This window comes from Erithacus rubecula, assembly GCF_903797595.1.
Source record: "Erithacus rubecula genome assembly, chromosome: 13".
In the NCBI taxonomy this organism is placed as follows: domain Eukaryota; kingdom Metazoa; phylum Chordata; class Aves; order Passeriformes; family Muscicapidae; genus Erithacus; species Erithacus rubecula.
Window position 1 is genome coordinate 824885 of NC_136665.1, and position 20593 is coordinate 845477.

At 51.9% G+C, this 20593-nt stretch overlaps 2 protein-coding genes across 2 annotated transcripts in view; one reads left to right on the forward strand and one right to left on the reverse strand.

Moving 5' to 3' along the window:
* Nucleotides 1–20593, forward strand: part of WNT7A (Wnt family member 7A) — a 204354-nt gene that overhangs the window by 129171 nt on the left and 54590 nt on the right. The window lies entirely within an intron of this gene.
* The window catches only part of LOC306807311 (uncharacterized protein), a 1031843-nt gene that overhangs the window by 32736 nt on the left and 978514 nt on the right, over nt 1–20593 (reverse strand). The window contains exons 14-25 of the mRNA XM_079316761.1: nt 8233–8331; nt 7247–7318; nt 7087–7158; nt 6898–6999; nt 6353–6460; nt 5640–5711; nt 5295–5393; nt 4165–4236; nt 4005–4076; nt 2213–2311; nt 1269–1340; nt 1109–1180 (exon numbers count right to left, since the gene is read on the reverse strand). Of these exons, the coding sequence (XP_079172887.1) occupies nt 1109–1180; nt 1269–1340; nt 2213–2311; nt 4005–4076; nt 4165–4236; nt 5295–5393; nt 5640–5711; nt 6353–6460; nt 6898–6999; nt 7087–7158; nt 7247–7318; nt 8233–8331 (1011 nt within the window). The remainder of the gene's footprint in view (nt 1–1108; nt 1181–1268; nt 1341–2212; nt 2312–4004; nt 4077–4164; nt 4237–5294; nt 5394–5639; nt 5712–6352; nt 6461–6897; nt 7000–7086; nt 7159–7246; nt 7319–8232; nt 8332–20593) is intronic.

The window sequence follows — 20593 nt, forward strand, 5'->3', positions numbered from 1 at the left end:
CAACCCCATCTAGAATGAAGCCAAGATGAGAAGAGTTTCCATTGTGTACCAGGGCTGGCTGTGGCCCTGGGCTCATGGCAGGGCTCCTGCTCGGGGCTGCTCCTGTGCCTTGGGCCTCTGGGCACTCAGGGCAGCTCCGGGAGCAGCTACAGCAGGAGGGACCTTGGTGCACGAGTCCCCTTTCCCAGGGGCTGGGAACGAGCTCCAGAGGCCTCCAAGCCGAGAAACCTCCAGCTTTGGCTGCTGCTGGGCCGTGCAAGGGCAAGGGCTGAGCCTGGCACAGCAATTACCTCCTGTGCCTGTGCCTGTGCCTGTGCCTGTTCCTGTTCCTGTGCCTGTTCCTGTGCCTGTGCCTGTGCCTGTGCCTGTGCCTGGGATCGCCTTTCCTCTTGAAGCAGAGGCTGCCGATGAGCGACTGCTTCCACGGGAAAATGCTGCATTCCACAGAACCTCTATGTCCATGTCTTATGGAGAAAGAGAGGGAGACAGCTGGATCAGATGGAACTGTTCCCAATTTGGGTGGTGGCATGTTCAGGAGGCAATACTTGCTAGAGATATGAAAGAGGACCAGTAAATGGCCCAGATTCATGGGACTATGACAGGGTTCACTCGTGTTCAAACAACTAGCTCTCCTCATCTACCATAAAGATTGGAAAATTGAAGGGATCTCAGGATTTGCATGGCTTGTGAGGGACATTTGGCTCCCTGTAAGCTGATGCCAAAGGCCTTCCTGCAGAGGCTGGGGAGAAGCTGCAGCCAGGCCAGGCTGGGAAACAGCCCTGCAGGGTGTCACAGCAGCAGCGGGGCAGCAAGGCTGCCATGGATCCCTTCCCGCTGTGCCGGGCACGGCGTGTCCAGATGTGCAGGGAAAGCCCCCGGCTGCTGAGTGTCAGGAGAAGGCTGAAGGAAATGCACCCACCTTGTTTTCTCTGCTGCATTTCCTTCAGCATTTCTCGAATGACTTGGGAGTTTTTCACTAATTTTTCATTGCCTGATTCTTGGATATTTCCTGTTAGAGTACCTTAAATGAAAGTAGTTGCCCCTTCCAGGAGTGGAACCCACATAAGAAGAGCTCAGCCTGTGGGGTCAGCAGGGATCAACTACTCACCCCCACGATAGGAGTTGGGCGTGTGTGCAGTGTACAGGACAGGAGTTGGAGAAATGTTTCCTGCAGACAAACCTGTAACTCAACAGCCCAAGAAGCTTCTCTCACCTGGTTCTTGCCAGGTTGTCAGAGATTATCCCTTGGTGGGACAGTGAGCACATACCTGCAGGAGGCCCAAAGGGCTTCAAAACTTCATACCGCCAGGCTAAAGGAGAAACCTTCCCAGAAACCTCGTCTAGAATGAAACCAAGATGAGAAGAGTTTCCATTGTGTACCAGGGCTGGCTGTGCCCCTGGGCTCATGGCAGGGCTCCTGCTCAGGGCTGCTCCTGTGCCTTGGGCCTCTGGGCACTCAGGGCAGCTCCGGGAGCAGCTACAGCAGGAGGGACCTTGGAGCACAAGTCCCCTTTCCCAGGGGCTGGGAACGAGCTCCAGAGGCCTCCAAGCCGAGGCATCTCCAGCTTTGGCTGCTGTTGAGCCGTGCAAGGGCAAGGGCTGAGCCTGGCACAGCAATTACCTTCTGTGCCTGTGCCTGTGCCTGTGCCTGTGCCTGTGCCTGTGCCTGGCATCGCCTTTCCTCTTGGAGCAGAGGCTGCCGATGAGCGACTGCTTCCATGGGGAAATGCTGCATTCCACAGAACCTCTATGTCCATGTCTTATGGAAAAAGAGAGGGAGACAGCTGGATCAGATAGAACTGATCCCCATTTGGGTGGTGGCATGTTCAGGAGGCAATACTTGTTAGAGATATGAGAAGGACCAGGAAAAGGCCCAGGTTCATAGGGCTGTGACAGGGCTCACTCGTGTTCAAACAACCACCTCTCCTGATCTACCATAAAGACTGGGAAATGCAGGGGGCTCAGGGAATCAATGGCCTATGAGGGACATTGGGCTCCCTGTGAGCTGATGCTAAAGGCCTCCCTGCAGAGGCTGGGGAGAAGCTGCAGCCAGGCCAGGCTGGGAAACAGCCCTGCAGGGTGTGACAGCAGCAGCGGGGCAGCGAGGCTGCCATGGATCCCTTCCCGCTGTGCCGGGCACGGCGTGTCCAGATGTGCAGGGAAAGCCCCCGGCTGCTGAGTGTCAGGAGAAGGCTGAGGGAAATGCACCCACCACGCCCTTTCTGCAGTTCCTTCACAGTTTGTTCTAGGATGTCATTTGACTCAAGCGATTCCTTCTCTCCCATGGCTTTATTCTTCCCTCTTGGCAGACCTTAACAGAAAGAATTTCGATTTAAAATGAATGGGTCCCAAAATGCAGTGCTCAGCCTGTGGGGTCAGCAGGGACACACTACTCACCCGTGCCATGGGAGTCGGGCTTGTGTGCTTCATCCAGGCCAGGAGGTGAAGAAATCCTCCCTGCAGACACACCTGTAACTCAACAGCCACAGAAGCTTCTGTCACCTGGTTCCTGCCAGGTTGTCAAATAGTAGTCTTTTTTTAGACACTGAGAAAATACCTGCAGTAGACTCCAAGGGCTTCAAATCTTTATGCAGCCAAGCTAATGGAGTAACCTTCCCAGGAACCACATCTAGAAGGGAGCACAGATGAGAAGCATTTCCATGGATTGCTGGGATCCCTTTCTGCCTTAGCGAGCTTGGCACTGCAAGGGGGTAAGGGATGGCTGTGGGGGCCAGATGTGAATGGACATGGTCAAAGGTGCTGAGGGGCCTGGGGAGCTCTGGGCTGGCTCTGATCACACTCCACACTCTTTGCAGGCCCTGTGCAACATCTCTGGAGGGGCAGCTGGATCAGCCAGTGGCCATTGAGGATCACTCTGGCCCACAGAGGAAATACTCTTTAAATCACCTGGGAAAAACTGGAGCAGGCAGCACCAAAACCATCCCTCCCAACCTCACACCCTCCCTCTGCGATGACAGCTCTCCCAGCCGAGGTGACACAGTCAGGCCCTCTCAGGACACACTGGAGCCCTGCTCTCCCCCTGTGCCCTTTCCCCACCATGGGCACCCCTTGCAGCCCCTCCCAGGTTTTGGGCGGTGTCTCCCACAGAGGGAGCCCAGCAGGACTGCTCAGTAGCCGAGTGCCCTGAGCCTGCTCGGGATAATTCCTCTGGGCTGTGCCGCTCTTGTGCGGGCTGTGCCCGCTCTGCCCAGCAGCAGAGATGGCAGCTCAAGGCTCAGCAGGGCTCAGGCCCAGAGGCACAGCAATTACCTCCTGTCACTGTGCCTGGCATGGCCTCCCTTCCAGCAATGGAGACTGGCACTGAACCACTGCTTCCTCTGGGAAATGCTTCCTTCTGCACAGCTTCTCCTTTCATTCCTGAAGAAAGGAAAACGGACAGCTGGATCAAATGGAACTGTTCCCCACAGGAAGGTGACACCTTCAGGAAGTTATATATGTGAAAATCATGGATGAGGTTTAGAAGACACTCAAGATTTTGGACTGTTCTAGCTTGTCCCTTCTCTATTCAGCCCCTATGGCCATACCAGGAAATTTCAGGGAATCTCAGGGTGTCCATTGCCCATGGGGCACACTGGGATCCCTGTGACCTGATGCCAAAGGCCTTCCTGCAGAGGCTGGGGAGAAGCTGTAGCCAGGCCAGGCTGGGAAACAGCCCTGCAGGGTGTGACAGCAGCAGCGGGGCAGCGAGGCTGCCATGGATCCCTTCCCGCTGTGCCGGGCACGGCGTGTCCAGATGTGCAGGGAAAGCCCCCGGCTGCTGAGTGTCAGGAGAAGGCTGAGGGAAATGCACCCACCTTCTCCTCCCTGCTGGATTTCCTTCAGCAATTGCTGAATGACTTCAGATGTTTCCGCAGATTTTTCATCATCTTTGTCTCGGATCATTCCTGTCGAAGTACCTTAAAGTTCAGTAATTCCATTTACCAGGGGAGCATTCCAAATAAGCAGTGCTAAGTCTGTGGGGTCAGCAGGGATCCACTACTCACCCCTGTGATGGGAGCTGGGCTTGTGTGCAGCATCCAGGTCAGGAGTTGGAGAAATGCTCTCTGGAGACACACCTGTAACTCAACAGCCCGAGAAGATTCTCTCACCTGGTTCGTGCCAGGTTGAAAAACATCACTTCCTGCTGGGAGAGTGAGAACATACCTGCAGGAGGCCCAAAGGGCTTCAAAACTTCATACCGCCAGGCTAAGGGAGAAATCTTCCCAGAAATCTCGTCTAGAATGAAACCAAGATGAGAAGAGTTTCCATTGTGTACCAGGGCTGGCTGTGGCCCTGGGCTCATGGCAGGGCTCCTGCTCGGGGCTGCTCCTGTGCCTTGGGCCTCTGGGCACTCAGGGCAGCTCCGGGAGCAGCTGCAGCAGGAGGGACCTTGCTGCACGAGTCCCCTTTCCCAGGGGCTGGGAACGAGCTCCAGAGGCCTCCAAGCCGAGGCACCTCCAGCTTTGGCTGCTGCTGGGCCGTGCAAGGGCAAGGGCTGAGCCTGGCACAGCAATTACCTCCTGTGCCTGTGCCTGTGCCTGTGCCTGTGCCTGTGCCTGTGCCTGTGCCTGTGCCTGTTCCTGTGTCTGTGCCTGTGCCTGTGCCTGTGCCTGTTCCTGTGCCTGTGCCTGTTTCTGTGCCTGTGCCTGTGCCTGTGCCTGTGCCTGTGCCTGTGCCTGTGCCTGTTCCTGTTTCTGTGCCTGTGCCTGTGCCTGTGCCTGTGCCTGTGCCTGTGCCTGTGCCTGTGCCTGGCATCGCCTTTCCTCTTGGAGCAGGGGCTGCCGATGAGCAACTGCTTCCATGGGGAAATGCTGCATTCCACAGAACCTCTATGTCCATGTCTTATGGAAAAAGAGAGGGAGACAGCTGGATCAGATAGAACTGATCCCCATTTGGGTGGTGGCATGTTCAGGAGGCAATACTTGTTGGAGATATGAGAAGGACCAGGAAAAGGCCCAGGTTCATAGGGCTGTGACAGGGCTCACTCGTGTTCAAACAACCACCTCTCCTGATCTACCATAAAGACTGGGAAATGCAGGGGGCTCAGGGAATCCATGGCCTATGAGGGACATTGGGCTCCCTGTGAGCTGATGCTAAAGGCCTTCCTGCAGAGGCTGGGGAGAAGCTGCAGCCAGGCCAGGCTGGGAAACAGCCCTGCAGGGTGTGACAGCAGCAGCGGGGCAGCGAGGCTGCCATGGATCCCTTCCCGCTGTGCCGGGCACGGCGTGTCCAGATGTGCAGGGAAAGCCCCCGGCTGCTGAGTGTCAGGAGAAGGCTGAGGGAAATGCACCCACCACGCCCTTTCTGTAGTTCCTTCACAGTTTGTTCTAGGATGTCATTTGACTCAAGCGATTCCTTCTCTCCCATGGCTTTATTCTTCCCTCTTGGCAGACCTTAACAGAAAGAATTTCGATTTAAAATGAATGGGTCCCAAAATGCAGTGCTCAGCCTGTGGGGTCAGCAGGGACACGCTACTCACCCGTGCCATGGGAGTCGGGCTTGTGTGCTTCATCCAGGCCAGGAGGTGAAGAAATCCTCCCTGCAGACACACCTGTAACTCAACAGCCACAGAAGCTTCTGTCACCTGGTTCCTGCCAGGTTGTCAAATAGTAGTCTTTTTTTAGACACTGAGAAAATACCTGCAGTAGACTCCAAGGGCTTCAAATCTTTATGCAGCCAAGCTAATGGAGTAACCTTCCCAGGAACCACATCTAGAAGGGAGCACAGATGAGAAGCATTTCCATGGATTGCTGGGATCCCTTTCTGCCTTAGCGAGCTTGGCACTGCAAGTGGGTAAGGGATGGCTGTGGGGGCCAGATGTGAATGGACATGGTCAAAGGTGCTGAGGGGCCTGGGGAGCTCTGGGCTGGCTCTGATCACACTCCACACTCTTTGCAGGCCCTGTGCAACATCTCTGGAGGGGCAGCTGGATCAGCCAGTGGCCATTGAGGATCACTCTGGCCCACAGAGGAAATACTCTTTAAATCACCTGGGAAAAACTGGAGCAGGCAGCACCAAAACCATCCCTCCCAACCTCACACCCTCCCTCTGCGATGACAGCTCTCCCAGCCGAGGTGACACAGTCAGGCCCTCTCAGGACACACTGGAGCCCTGCTCTCCCCCTGTGCCCTTTCCCCACCATGGGCACCCCTTGCAGCCCCTCCCAGGTTTTGGGTGGTGTCTCCCACAGAGGGAGCCCAGCAGGACTGCTCAGTAGCCGAGTGCCCTGAGCCTGCTCGGGATAATTCCTCTGGGCTGTGCCGCTCTTGTGCGGGCTGTGCCCGCTCTGCCCAGCAGCAGAGATGGCAGCTCAAGGCTCAGCAGGGCTCAGGCCCAGAGGCACAGCAATTACCTCCTGTCACTGTGCCTGGCATGGCCTCCCTTCCAGCAATGGAGACTGGCACTGAACCACTGCTTCCTCTGGGAAATGCTTCCTTCTGCACAGCCTCTCCTTTCATTCCTGAAGAAAGGAAAACGGACAGCTGGATCAAATGGAACTGTTCCCCACAGGAAGGTGACACCTTCAGGAAGTTATATATGTGAAAATCATGGATGAGGTTTGGAAGACACTCAAGATTTTGGACTGTTCTAGCTTGTCCCTTCTCTATTCAGCCCCTATGGCCATACCAGGAAATTTCAGGGAATCTCAGGGTGTCCATTGCCCATGGGGCACACTGGGATCCCTGTGACCTGATGCCAAAGGCCTTCCTGCAGAGGCTGGGGAGAAGCTGTAGCCAGGCCAGGCTGGGAAACAGCCCTGCAGGGTGTGACAGCAGCAGCGGGGCAGCGAGGCTGCCATGGATCCCTTCCCGCTGTGCCGGGCACGGCGTGTCCAGATGTGCAGGGAAAGCCCCCGGCTGCTGAGTGTCAGGAGAAGGCTGAGGGAAATGCACCCACCTTCTCCTCCCTGCTGGATTTCCTTCAGCAATTGCTGAATGACTTCAGATGTTTCCGCAGATTTTTCATCATCTTTGTCTCGGATCATTCCTGTCGAAGTACCTTAAAGTTCAGTAATTCCATTTACCAGGGGAGCATTCCAAATAAGCAGTGCTAAGTCTGTGGGGTCAGCAGGGATCCACTACTCACCCCTGTGATGGGAGCTGGGCTTGTGTGCAGCATCCAGGTCAGGAGTTGGAGAAATGCTCTCTGGAGACACACCTGTAACTCAACAGCCCGAGAAGATTCTCTCACCTGGTTCTTGCCAGGTTGAAAAACATCACTTCCTGCTGGGAGAGTGAGAACATACCTGCAGGAGGCCCAGAGGGCTTCAAAACTTCATACCGCCAGGCTAAGGGAGAAATCTTCCCAGAAATCTCGTCTAGAATGAAACCAAGATGAGAAGAGTTTCCATTGTGTACCAGGGCTGGCTGTGGCCCTGGGCTCATGGCAGGGCTCCTGCTCGGGGCTGCTCCTGTGCCTTGGGCCTCTGGGCACTCAGGGCAGCTCCGGGAGCAGCTGCAGCAGGAGGGACCTTGGTGCACGAGTCCCCTTTCCCAGGGGCTGGGAACGAGCTCCAGAGGCCTCCAAGCCGAGGCACCTCCAGCTTTGGCTGCTGCTGGGCCGTGCAAGGGCAAGGGCTGAGCCTGGCACAGCAATTACCTCCTGTGCCTGTGCCTGTGCCTGTTCCTGTGCCTGTGCCTGTGTCTGTGTCTGTGCCTGTGCCTGTTCCTGTGCCTGTGTCTGTGCCAGGCATTGCCTTTCCTCTTGGAGCAGGGGCTGCCGATGAGCGACTGCTTCCACGGGGAAATGCTGCATTCCACAGAACCTCTATGTCCATGTGTTATGGAGAAAGAGAGGGAGACAGCTGGATCAGATGGAACTGCTCCCCATTTGGGTGGTGGCATGTTCAGGAGGCAATACTTGTTGGAGATATGAGAAGGACCAGGAAAAGGCCCAGGTTCATAGGTCTGTGACAGGGCTCACTCGTGTTCAAACAACCACCTCTCCTGATCTACCATAAAGACTGGGAAATGCAGGGATCTCAGGGTATCCATGGCCTGTGAGGGACATTGGGCTCCCTGTGAGCTGATGCTAAAGGCCTTCCTGCAGAGGCTGGGGAGAAGCTGCAGCCAGGCCAGGCTGGGAAACAGCCCTGCAGGGTGTGACAGCAGCAGCGGGGCAGCGAGGCTGCCATGGATCCCTTCCCGCTGTGCCGGGCACGGCGTGTCCAGATGTGCAGGGAAAGCCCCCGGCTGCTGAGTGTCAGGAGAAGGCTGAGGGAAATGCACCCACCACGCCCTTTCTGTAGTTCCTTCACAGTTTGTTCTAGGATGTCATTTGACTCAAGCGATTCCTTCTCTCCCATGGCTTTATTCTTCCCTCTTGGCAGACCTTAACAGAAAGAATTTCGATTTAAAATGAATGGGTCCCAAAATGCAGTGCTCAGCCTGTGGGGTCAGCAGGGACACGCTACTCACCCGTGCCATGGGAGTCGGGCTTGTGTGCTTCATCCAGGCCAGGAGGTGAAGAAATCCTCCCTGCAGACACACCTGTAACTCAACAGCCACAGAAGCTTCTGTCACCTGGTTCCTGCCAGGTTGTCAAATAGTAGTCTTTTTTTAGACACTGAGAAAATACCTGCAGTAGACTCCACTGGCTTCAAATCTTTATGCAGACAAGCTAATGGAGTAACCTTCCCAGGAACCACATCTAGAAGGGAGCACAGATGAGAAGCATTTCCATGGATTGCTGGGATCCCTTTCTGCCTTAGCGAGCTTGGCACTGCAAGGGGGTAAGGGATGGCTGTGGGGGCCAGATGTGAATGGACATGGTCAAAGGTGCTGAGGGGCCTGGGGAGCTCTGGGCTGGCTCTGGTCACACTCCACACTCTTTGCAGGCCCTGTGCAACATCTCTGGAGGGGCAGTTGGATCAGCCAGTGGCCATTGAGGATCACTCTGGCCCACAGAGGAAATACTCTTTAAATCACCTGGGAAAAACTGGAGCAGGCAGCACCAAAACCATCCCTCCCAACCTCACACCCTCCCTCTGCGATGACAGCTCTCCCAGCCGAGGTGACACAGTCAGGCCCTCTCAGGACACACTGGAGCCCTGCTCTCCCCCTGTGCCCTTTCCCCACCATGGGCACCCCTTGCAGCCCCTCCCAGGTTTTGGGCGGTGTCTCCCACAGAGGGAGCCCAGCAGGACTGCTCAGTAGCCGAGTGCCCTGAGCCTGCACGGGATAATTCCTCTGGGCTGTGCCGCTCTTGTGCGGGCTGTGCCCGCTCTGCCCAGCAGCAGAGATGGCAGCTCAAGGCTCAGCAGGGCTCAGGCCCAGAGGCACAGCAATTACCTCCTGTCACTGTGCCTGGCATGGCCTCCCTTCCAGCAATGGAGACTGGCACTGAACCACTGCTTCCTTCGGGAAATGCTTCCTTCTGCACAGCTTCTCCTTTCATTCCTGGAGAAAGGAAGAGCGGGATCAGATGGAACTGTTCCCCGCTGGGGAGGTGGGATTTTTAGGAGACAATGGTGGTGAAATTCATGAATAGGCTTCAGGAAATCAGATGAGCATTGTGACCTCTCCCTGGGGCCAGAGCCCTCTCTCCTCTAGAATGCAACCCCTCCTGATCTTCCAGGAACCCAGGAAATTATAGGGAATCTCAGGGTGTGCATGGCCTTTGAGGCACTTTGGGCTCCCTGTGAGCTGATGGCAAAGGCCTTCCTGCAGAGGCTGGGGAGAAGCTGCAGCCAGGCCAGGCTGGGAAACAGCCCTGCAGGGTGTGACAGCAGCAGCGGGGCAGCGAGGCTGCCATGGATCCCTTCCCGCTGTGCCGGGCACGGCGTGTCCAGATGTGCAGGGAAAGCCCCCGGCTGCTGAGTGTCAGGAGAAGGCTGAGGGAAATGCACCCACCTTGTTTTCTCTGCAGCATTTCCTTCAGCATTTGCCACATGGCTTTGGATTGTTTCATAGAGTTCTTTTCTGCTGTGTCTCTGATCTTTCCTATTGCAGTACCTTAAAAGAAAGTAGTTCAATTCCCGATGAGTGGATCCCACAGAAGCAGTGCTCGTTCTGTGGGGTCAGCAGGAACACACTACTCACCCTTGAGATGGGAGTCGGGCTTGTGTGCAGCATCCAGACTAGGATTTGGAGAAATCCTCCCTGCAGACACACCTGTAACTCAACAGCCACAGAAGCTTCTCTCATCTCTGCTGCTCTGCCTGGGCAGCACTGAGCTGCAGGAGCAGTGAGGGGATTGCACAGGGCCAGGGCACACACGAGCACGGCTCTGTCCTGGCACCTGCAGCGATGCCCCCCTGGCCGAGCTTTGGGCTCTGAGCTGGCAGCTGCCCCAGGGGGAGAGGCCTTGACCTACCCTCACCAGCTCCCTGAGTCTCAGTCCTCAATGTAGGTTGGAAAGCCAGATCACCTTCCCCAAGATGTTCATCTGCAAAGAAAGGCAGGACAGAAGAGCTCCCAGCACTGCAGGAGATCCTCAGGCTGCCCATGGTCAGGAAAGGAGCCACACAAGGCACAGCCTTGGGGCACAGCCCTGGGCCCTTCCCTTCCCTCTCTGTTCCTCTTGTGGCTGCACAGATCACACGGAAGGAGACACTGGCATTGCACATGGGAAGAGGATTTACAGATAAATTCTCCTTCCTCCCACTGACAGAGGTCCTGTGGGATCACCCAGGGCTCCAGAAAGGAGCAGGTGAAGTTTTTCCAGAATCCTTAAACTCTGAGATGATCTTAAAATCACAGACATTTGAGCTCTTGACATAGTAACACTGCTTATTCTGTCAGGAATGGGGAAATGAGAACTTGCCTTCAACATTGTCCAAGATCTTCAAACCATCATTCACTAGGTCCTCCTGAAAACCCTTATCCTGATCCCAATCTGGAAGGGAGCAGAGATCAGAAGCATTTCCATGCTGTGCTGGGATCCCCTTCTGCCTTAGAGAACTGGGCACTGCAAGGGGGTTGTGTAGGGCTGGTGGGGTCAGATATGAATGGACAATGCTGGGTGTTCTCTCCCTCCCACAGAGGAAAGCCTCCCTATAGCCCTATGCAAAACCATTCCCAACGCTTCCTGGGGAGAAGGGAGCGCTGTCCCGGGAAAGGGGAGCCAGGCCGCCGGCTCACCTGCTCCCCGCGCTGGCCACGGAGCTGCCTGGGCAGCCCTGGCAGGCAGGGCCACAGCCAGGAGGAGCAGGAGGAAGAGGCGCAGAGCAAGGGCCATGGTGCCTTGCCCTCTGCCAGTGCCGCAGCTCTTGCTGCCACCGCTGTGCTGCCACCGCTGTCCCAATGTCAGCACCACTGCCGCCGCCGCCGCTGCTGCCGCAACAGTTGTGCTCCAGGACTGACTGCTCGGTGCCTGTGGTGCTGTGCAACCCCGGGGCTCTGGGACCTCTGTGACCTCAGAGCCTGCTGTGACCTCAGCCTGCTGTCACCCCAGGGCCTGCTGTGACCTCAGCCTGCTGTCACCCCAGAGCCTGCTGTGACCTCAGTCTGGTGTGACCTCAAGGGTGGGGCAGGATTTTGTGGGAATGGATCTCAAAACCTACCATCCCAGTGAGGAGAGCATGTCCTGCCAGGCAGCTCTATTTAATCTGGGCTTTTTTCACAAGAGCTTTGTTATATGACATTAGACTGTGGGAGTCCAGGGTTTTTCCGTGGCTCCTTTGGGGGTGCAAAAACCCCCCTGGCAGACCCCTCAGAGACCCCTGAGTGCTGCCCAGGAGCTGCAGGGGCTGGATTTGGCTCCTTGGGAGAATCTGCCCACATTGAGAGAAGAGACACAGAAAATAATGATGAGTAGAGTGTAAATTAGAATGTTAGAATGTAGATAAATAGGTTTTCTTGAATGTTTATGCTAAGGGACACGTGGCCAAGATGGAGAATTTGCGGGGTGGACACCTTTTCCTCCTTCTTCTCCATGTTGGGTGACACGTTGGCACTCTTGGATTGGATGGGGTCAGGGCTGGTCCATTTAATAAAATTTTATTGTCTTGGTAAAATTTTGTAAACATGTAATATGTAGTACTAACTATATAAGATAAGCCCTGCCTTCACCAGGCAGATTCCACCATGGATGCCAGGCTGAGCAGACCACTGCTGGCCAGGCAAAAGGTTCCAGAGATAAGAAATAATAAACAATCCTTTGGAAAAGAGAAAATCGTCTCCGGCAGTCTCTCTTCGGCGGCTTCGGGGAAAACCAGGGTTTGAACCACCCTTCGTGTCCCTCTGGGGTGATCTCGGGGAAAAGGAGAAACCCCAGACTGGGACATTAGACAAGTGAAATATTTCACATTTTCACATTTCACTGTACTCAGGAGAAAAGACAACAACCCCAAATCTTTAAAGAACATAGAGAAAACATAAGCTTGCTATGAATTTTTCATTTTCTCTTTTCATTTTAGTAAACTGCACACTTTCTATCGTATAAATGCTAAATCCTACTAAGTAAAAAATATATTTATGGGAAATCGTAGCTGTTGATCAATACCTCACAAAGTCCTTACATTCAGCAGTCCCTGATCTCCTCAGAGCTCCTCACCCTGCAGCACCTGCATTCAGAGAAAGAGGCAAATTACACTCAGCATTACAGATAACACACAATGCAGCGGGGTGAGTTTACTTGATAAAGTCTTATCTCTGCAAGATAAAAACTGCATTTTAGCAGTGAATGCATCATGATTCAATTTGTTCAACATGCAAAGCATCTGCCTTACCCAGTCACTAGCTGGGACATTGTTTAATCTGTTCATTGCTCCCATGACTACACGTTCCCTTCCTGAATCTGGGATAAAAATTACTAGTTCTGAAGTGAGACAGGATGCGAGACGCACAAAAATTTCACCATCCCAACTCTAGAAACTTTTTAAAAATCGTTAAGAACTGGCAAATTTAATTATATAAAGAATTTCTCAAAAGAAAAAATTCTGACAAGAATACATTGTGCATTCAGTTTTATTTCAATATTTTCTACTGAATACCATGATATATAGCTATACATAATTATAAACATTATATTGAGTATTATAGCAATATTTTTATTTATGAGAATCAAGGCCTATCACAAAAATCTGGTGAAAATTAAGAGACATGTAAAACAAATGCTATGTTTGAAATTCAGTTTTAAACACAGCATTTCTTTCCCTGAGTTTGTGTTAGCCCTGATGATTGTGGTATTGCAGACACACTAAAGAGCTGAAGGACCACTTCTCCTTCTCAGAAAGGCTTTGGTGCTCCCTGCAGACCCTGTGCATCCCCAAACACTCAGGAATCAATCAGGAGTATAACCAGAAAAGGTTGTTTAGACCCTAGGGAGGTGGTGGTGGGCCTGCAGTGAGAGGATCACAGGAAATGGCGTTGAGACAGACAGGAGAGATTTAGAGCAGATATTCGAAAAAGGTTTTCAGTGTTCAGGTGGCCAGGGATTGGAGGGGCTGCCCATGAGGAGTCACCAGCCCTGGAGGAGTGCAAAAGGTGTCTGGGTGTGGCGCTTAGTCCTTTAGGGGTCAGAGAATCAGCGATGGGTAATATCAAAGGGCTCTTTCACGCCTGATGATTGGACCATTCTGTGCGATGGGTAAAGGGGAGGCCAAGGCCCATAAGCCTGGTAATGGTGCTAATACTGCACAACACACGCGAGGCCCGCGAGCCGGGCTGCAGGGCAGACACCGGGCAGGGCAGGGCAGGGCCGGGCCGGGCCGGGCCGGGCGGGCGCGGCAGAGCAGCACGGCCGCCAGGGACGCCATTACGGGACCACCGTAGAACGCGCCCGAAATAAATGGCGGAGGGGGCGGAGCTCTGTTTATAGCTGACCAATGAGGAACGATATTGTCTCGCGACGGCGGGACATCGTGGCCCCACAGCCAATGGGCGCGGGAGGCGGCGGGTGATGGACGGGCGGGCGGCGGCTGCGGCGGGCGGGGTGCGGCGCCCTTCCCGTGGTGCCGCGGGAGCGGCGGCTGCAGGGGCCGCGACTCCATCCGGGTCCCGCGAGTACCGGGACGGCGGGATCTGGGCGGCGGCAGCGGGGCCGAGGGGGTGCGGGGGTGACTGCGGGGTCGACTGCGGGTCGGGGCGCGCCGGGGGGAAGGTGAGGGTGAAGGGACTGAGCCGCTGGGCCCGTATGGGCGGGCGCGGGTCCTCGGCCCGGCCTCTCCGCCGTTCGTCCTGCGGGCCTGGTTCATTGTCCTTATTCCCCTCATCGATGCCTTTTCCCCCCGTTCTCCCCCGCTCTCCTCCAGGCTCACTGCAAGGCCCGGAAGTGCCGCCCCTGGGAGCCGCCAGCGCCAGGTACGTCACTGCCGGGGCCGAGGGGACCTTGGCCGGGGGAGCCCCCCGGTACCGCGGCTGGAGGGCTGAGCCCTGCCCGGGCACCGAGAGGGCGGCAGTGGGGGCTGAGCTCGGGCCGAGGCGCAAAAGCTGAAGAAAATCCCGTAGGAAGTAGGTGGAAGCGCCCTGGCGGCCCAGCCCTTGTCAGCGGCACGGGGGCTGCTCGGAACTGTCGTTTGTAGGGAGCCCCATTATCTGCCGCGGGGCTCTGCCCTCCCCGGGCCCATTGCGGCTCTCGCCCGGTTCCTCACGGCGGCACGTCCTGGAAATGGGTCGGGAGGTGGCACCGGAGCCAGCGGGGCTCTGCCCGCAGCGTGTGGCGGCGGTGGCACGGGCACATTGCGGCTGGGGCGGGTCACGGCGTGCTCGGGGCTGGCGGTGCCCGGCTGTAACACGGACCTGCGGTTCTGCCCCGAGCTCCGGTGGCCTCTGGACCCCTCGGCGGGGGCTCAGCACATGCGGGTTCCCTTGCAGGGCCGGTGGTGGCACAGAGCAGGGGGCGGCGCTGGCACGCCGCAGCTGCTGCTGGTGACTTTATTCTGGCACGACTCGGTCAGTTTTAGATGAAGGTGTTAACCCATCAAATTTCATTTTTGTGATTTTTTTTGTTACAAGTTTCCGTGAGGGTGGCAGAGCACTGAAAGAGGCTGCCTGGGAAGGGTGTGGAGACATTCCAAATCCACCTGAACATGTTCCTGTGTCACCTGCTCTGGGTGAGCCTACCTTGGCAGGGAGTTGCACTGGATCCTTCCAGAGGTCCCTTGCAACATTAACAGTTCTATGATATATTTCAGGCGTGAAAACTCAACCTGATGGTCGAGGTCAGGATAATCCTTGTTTAGTGATGTGTCCCACCTCGTTGGTGCTCCTCTCAATCTCTACTGCTCTGCACAGGCAGTTTTGTGACTGAAGTGCTTAACTGGCAGGGAAAAATTGCTCCCGTTCAAAATGTACACAGGAACAATGCTCAGTAGCAGCAGTGGGGCAAATTGGATCCTTCACAGAATTGAGAAAATCAGTTTATCCCTTGAAAAGCAATCACTTAAATAATATTTAAGAAATGGGGCATTTTTAGACAGCCTCAGCTGCTAGGGGCCTTGCCAGACTATTTGCTACTGTGGCTTCTGTTGTCAAATTTGACCCGTTCTGTTCACAGCAACACTGAGGTGTTCAATAGTCTGAACTCCCAAGAAGTTTTTTGCAGTGGTGGTTCAAACTTGGCTACTGTCAACATGCAATAATGGGCTAATTAGGGCGGGTTTTTTGGCCCTATGATAGTTAGCTTCATGAAAGAGGGACTTAGTGAATAGCTGTTTTGTGATACTTTTAATAGAGAATTGCTGGGCATGATTTATTTTCACTGAATTTTTCCCAAGTTATACTCTGTGTATCTTTTGTGCAACCTCATTTCGCATAGGTCGTGCTAGGAAATTATTTTGCATAGTAATACTGGAGATTTAGTACTTCCTTAGTTGAAAGGAAGTTTAGATAAAATGAGTTCACTTACTTTGTTTTCCTACTGCAATGAGCCATATCCTCACTTCGCTTTCCTTTTGATAAATGTCTTCTTTGTTTTCCTCTCTTTTTTGTAGTGGAAAATATCAGTTCAATTGCAATTATTGAAAGGCTCCCAGGGCTTAGAGAGGGCAATTTGTTTGATTATATTGCTAATTAATAACATAACACAGCAATATTGAAATATTTTTGTGCACTAACTTTCTTGCTGAATTTGTGTAATTGTTAAAATGTGTAAACTTTTTGCAGAAAAAGTCTACTTGCCCCTAGCTGTCCTTAGAGACAACAAATGTAGTGAATAAATACATGGTTGTGTGTTTTGTATATATATACATTTATGTTTGAAGCAGGACCAGATAACCAGATTGTTGCTTTCTTTTGAGAACAGCACCGAGGCCTTTGAAATGTTTGAAGCTGAGGTGCCCATTTATTTGTGTACTTGCTTGCTTATTTAATTATAAATATTTGCCTTTATTCTGTGCACTGAGAGAGTACACAGTACTCTCTGTAGTACTTGAAGAGGAGTAGAAAATGTGACCATTTTGGTGCAGTCATTCTCAGTTTCCTGAGGTTTCCAGCAGCAGTGTGCAGTGCTGTGGCACATGCACCACTTGGATGCAGAAAGTTTGTACTATTGCTGTGAAATCGATTGTGTGGAGAGAGAGATTTGTGTTCCTTTGGCTCCCCGCTCATAGCAGAAATCACTAATTGTGCTCACAGACTTCACTTTTCTTCAGAAGATGGGCTTCACTCTGTGCTTGAGTGGGCAGTGGTAACTTCCCCTTTCTCTCAGGCCATGGCTTCTGGATATTTATATTTCATCTGTAACTACATCTAACATGGTTAGAAAAATAAATTGAAACCAAACACACTATTGAAAATGTAGCACAACTGTAATATCTCGTGATAATTACCTAAAGCCAGAATACTCTGTATTAATTAAATGCAAGTGGGATATAGATTTTGGAAAAAAGCCCTGCATTGAGGGAAAAAAAAACCTTTCTAATTGAGGCAGTAGATAAAGGCATTATTGGTAGCAGGTAGTGCTGTTAATCTTAATGTTGTGTAAAAAATTTAAAAAAATGCCATTGTGGACACATATCTCTGTCTGAGTGTGTGGACTGGGGTGATGCCCAAGAGCACATCTCTGCATTTGTATTTGCTGGAGCTGCTTTTTCTCCTTGATACAATTTCCCAGTTCAGAGCAGCTTTCTGCTGTGATTTACTCTTGCTCCAGCTTCTTCCTGCTCAGTGGGCTGGCCAGTCCCAAAAGAGGTATTAAATGTTTCAGTTTTGGGTCTGAGCAGGAGAAAAAGAGGTGCCTGGGCTTGAGCTGGGAGGTGTTGTCTTCAGATTAGCACATTATTAAGACAAAGGAAGGTACAATCCAAAGCTGAATATGGAAGAGGAAACATTTTTAGTTTCTGCTGAAACTTCTGTGTCAGTCAGCATCTGATTTTCCTGAGCCTGTTTTGGGAAGAGGGGTTGAGATGTGCCTGTGGCATGTCATGACAGGCAGTGCAGGGGTGGGGGGCGTGGAGTGAGGGGAAGTGGTATCAGGAGTGATTAAGTTTATATTAATTGTGCTGCTCCCTTTCTTCCTGTTGTGCACTCCAGTCACACAAAAACCCCATGGAATGATCACATCTGAGGCAGGAGCCTGTATCAGTCACTTGGGATGCTTGGCACGGCTGGAGAGGGCGCAGCAGTTCACTCAGCAGAGGTTCCTGGGATTCATGAAGTGTGGCTTCAATGCAGGGAGTGCTGCTGGAATCCTGGGGTAAAACTGTGAGGAATTGGTGTTGGAGCTGTTCTGTAAATGCCAGAGCTCCATCGTGTGGTGGGAGCTGTGCAGGCCAGAGCTGCAGCCTCGGGAGGCTTGGGAGCTGAGGCTGCTGAGATTGTCCAGCTCCACAGTTGCAGGCAGTTTGTCCCCTTGCACTGATCCAGGGTTTTAAACACGTGCTGGCAGGAAAAGCAGCCCTTGGGAACCTGACTTTTTTAGCATGGAAAGTGGATGACCCAGAGATTGTTTAAAGCTCATCTCTCATAGTGTGTTGTGCTGAAAGAGTGAACGTGCAGGTGCATGACCCTGAGCTCCTGTGCTGCACTGCCTTTGACATCAGCAGCACCGTGACTTCTGCAGCTCTGGATTCACTGGGGATGAGAACACACCAGGTCAGTAGAGGCTGTGCCAGCAGGATGATTTGTCAGGCTTCCCTGCTGTGAATGCCAGAGGCTGCTGATGGTGTGAGAGAAGCAGCCCTAAGGTGCCCCAAGGGCACCTGACAGATCTCAGCTGTCAAAGAACATGGCAGTGAAAGTGGTGCAGCTTGGAAAGCTGAAATAATCCACAGGTTGAAAATGCCCCAAAATGCAGGATTAGTGTAAAGCAGAATACTAAAAATGAGAGTTGTTTGATACATCTCAGGCTGGTTAAGTTTGCAACTAAGTTTTGTTTGAGGGTGGAGAAATGAAACAGATCAATTTCTAGGTTTATTATAATCCTTGTGTGTTTCAGGCTTAATTTTGAGAAGAAATGCAGAAGCATTGCCTTACATTTTGTAAAATTTAAACAGGTGTGTAACACCTATCCAGGTTTTCAAAGTGCTTGGAACATTCTCAGTACCTCACAAAACCATCAACTTCAGACACTGAACATGGGACTGCATTAAATTCCTGTGGTCCAACTGAAGGTGCAGAGTTGGTGCTGTGCAGCTCAACTGCCTGGCCAGGCTGCTTCTCCCCCTAAGGAATGGGCATTCACAGGGATTCTGCTCAGCTGCTGAAGGCTGGGATGCAGGAGCAGGGAACTGAAAGCAGTGTCAGCTTCTCTGCTGAATGTGAGCTCGGCCAGAGCTGATTTAAAATGATGTGATGGGGGCCAGTGCTCTGTAAAGGTTTGACTCTGGCCCAGTGCTGTTGTTCTGGTTTATTGCTGCTTTGGGCATCAGGACCAAGTACTCAGGTCCACACTGAAGTTTATTTTCTGGTATGTGTGTAAGTTAGCAAAAGCAAACAATGGGATTTATACCGGTTACAAGTGAGATTTTAAGATTGAATCACCCAAATTAGTCATCACTATTTGTATAAAGGATTCTGTAGTAAGGCAATGAGGGGACTGGAAAGTAATTTGATTTTGTGTCTGTCCAAGGAATAACGTCATCCCTTTGTGCAAGTGCACGGGATCACGCGCTGTGTGCTTGGCAAGGACACCAGCGGGCATGAGGGTGCTCTTGTTCTGTGCAGGCTTTGTTTGCAGAGTGGGCTGAAAACAGCAGGCTACAACTGGGATCAAGTACTAGTAAAATGCATTTAATGTTTTTAAAAACTGCTTTTCTCTAAACATTTTCAGCTGTTGTATAAACTAGCCGGACAAACAGTCATTTTCCTTTCCAGCCCTGTTCTCAAGCTGTCTTTGCTACGAAGGGGATTCTGTGTCACACATCTGTCTGGCAAGTGTTTTCATTTCAGTATTCAAAGATGATGATGAGCAGTGTTAATGTGGAGATTGGCTTTAAAGTTACATTGGGGCAGTTAGAGAAACACAAGACTTCTTTCTGATGGGAAAACGTGTCTTTTCAGTGGCCTTTTGGTAATGCAGTTTAACAGCTAAATGTCAGAGTAGAAACTGTAATCTTACTGAGTTTTGTTTCTAATAAAAGTATTCCTGCGCACAAGGCTTTATGTAATTTAAGACTAGCAGAAACAGCTCCAAGCAGTACTTTAGACAGTGCATGATTTCTCTTTTTTAACTATTGTCTCAGTAGGTGAAAAAGGTCACTCTATGTAATAGTATTTATTTAATCAGAATGACAAATATTAGGGCCTCATCCTGATCTCTATAAATCAGTCACATAGCTGTGGTCCTAGATTGCATTATTTTTGAGTTCTAAGGACAAAGAAATATATGTCTGCCTACAGTGTCAGTGACAGCCTTTTCTTCTGATTTCAGGTGAGAAGTGACACCTGTGGAACACGACTGGTAATTCAACAGAAGATTAACGACTAGTTGCTATGACTGCTACAACTTGCTTACTTAAGACCCAAGCAATTGGTAAAATTTTGAAATTAAGAAACCTTATTTCTAAAATAACATCCTTCTGTGACTGCGGGGAGCAAGGGGAAGGCTTTTCTGTGATGAGTATTATAAATGCTGTCTGCAGGTAGCCTGACTTGTCTTGACTGAAGCAGCAATCCTGCCCCAGCTCTGAAGATGCCTGCACTGTGGGATGAGGTAGTAGGTTGTATAGTTTTAGGGTCATACCCACCACTGGGAGATAACTATACAATCTACTGTCTTTCCTAAAGCAGCAGATAATCAACAATGGAAACTTCTCAGTTTTAAGCTCAATGTCAGATTTTGCTGAATTTCTGTATTTGTAGTGCATATAACAGGATAAAATACTTGTGTAATAGCTGTGGGAATTGTGTTTAGATTTTTTCTAGTTCTTGGAAAAGCTAGGTTTCATTCTGCATTAATTTTTCTACTCTAAGGAATAAAAAATTAAGAATAGATTATTCCTGTATGTGTATGGTGGGGTAATGAAATACAAATTCCTGATGTTCCAGTTGTTGGGGTGTTGTATCAAACATCCTCCAGAATGAAACTAAGGTTGGCTGAGCTCTTGCTAAAGTCTGTGCTTCTCTGTCAGAGTGAGGTAGTAGATTGTATAGTTGTAGGGTAGTTATTTTACCCTGTTAAGGAGATAACTATACAATCTATTGCCTTCCCTGAGGAGTAAAACAAACTGCGCTCCCTTGCAGCCAGTCCTGGGCTAGAAATCCTCATTGAG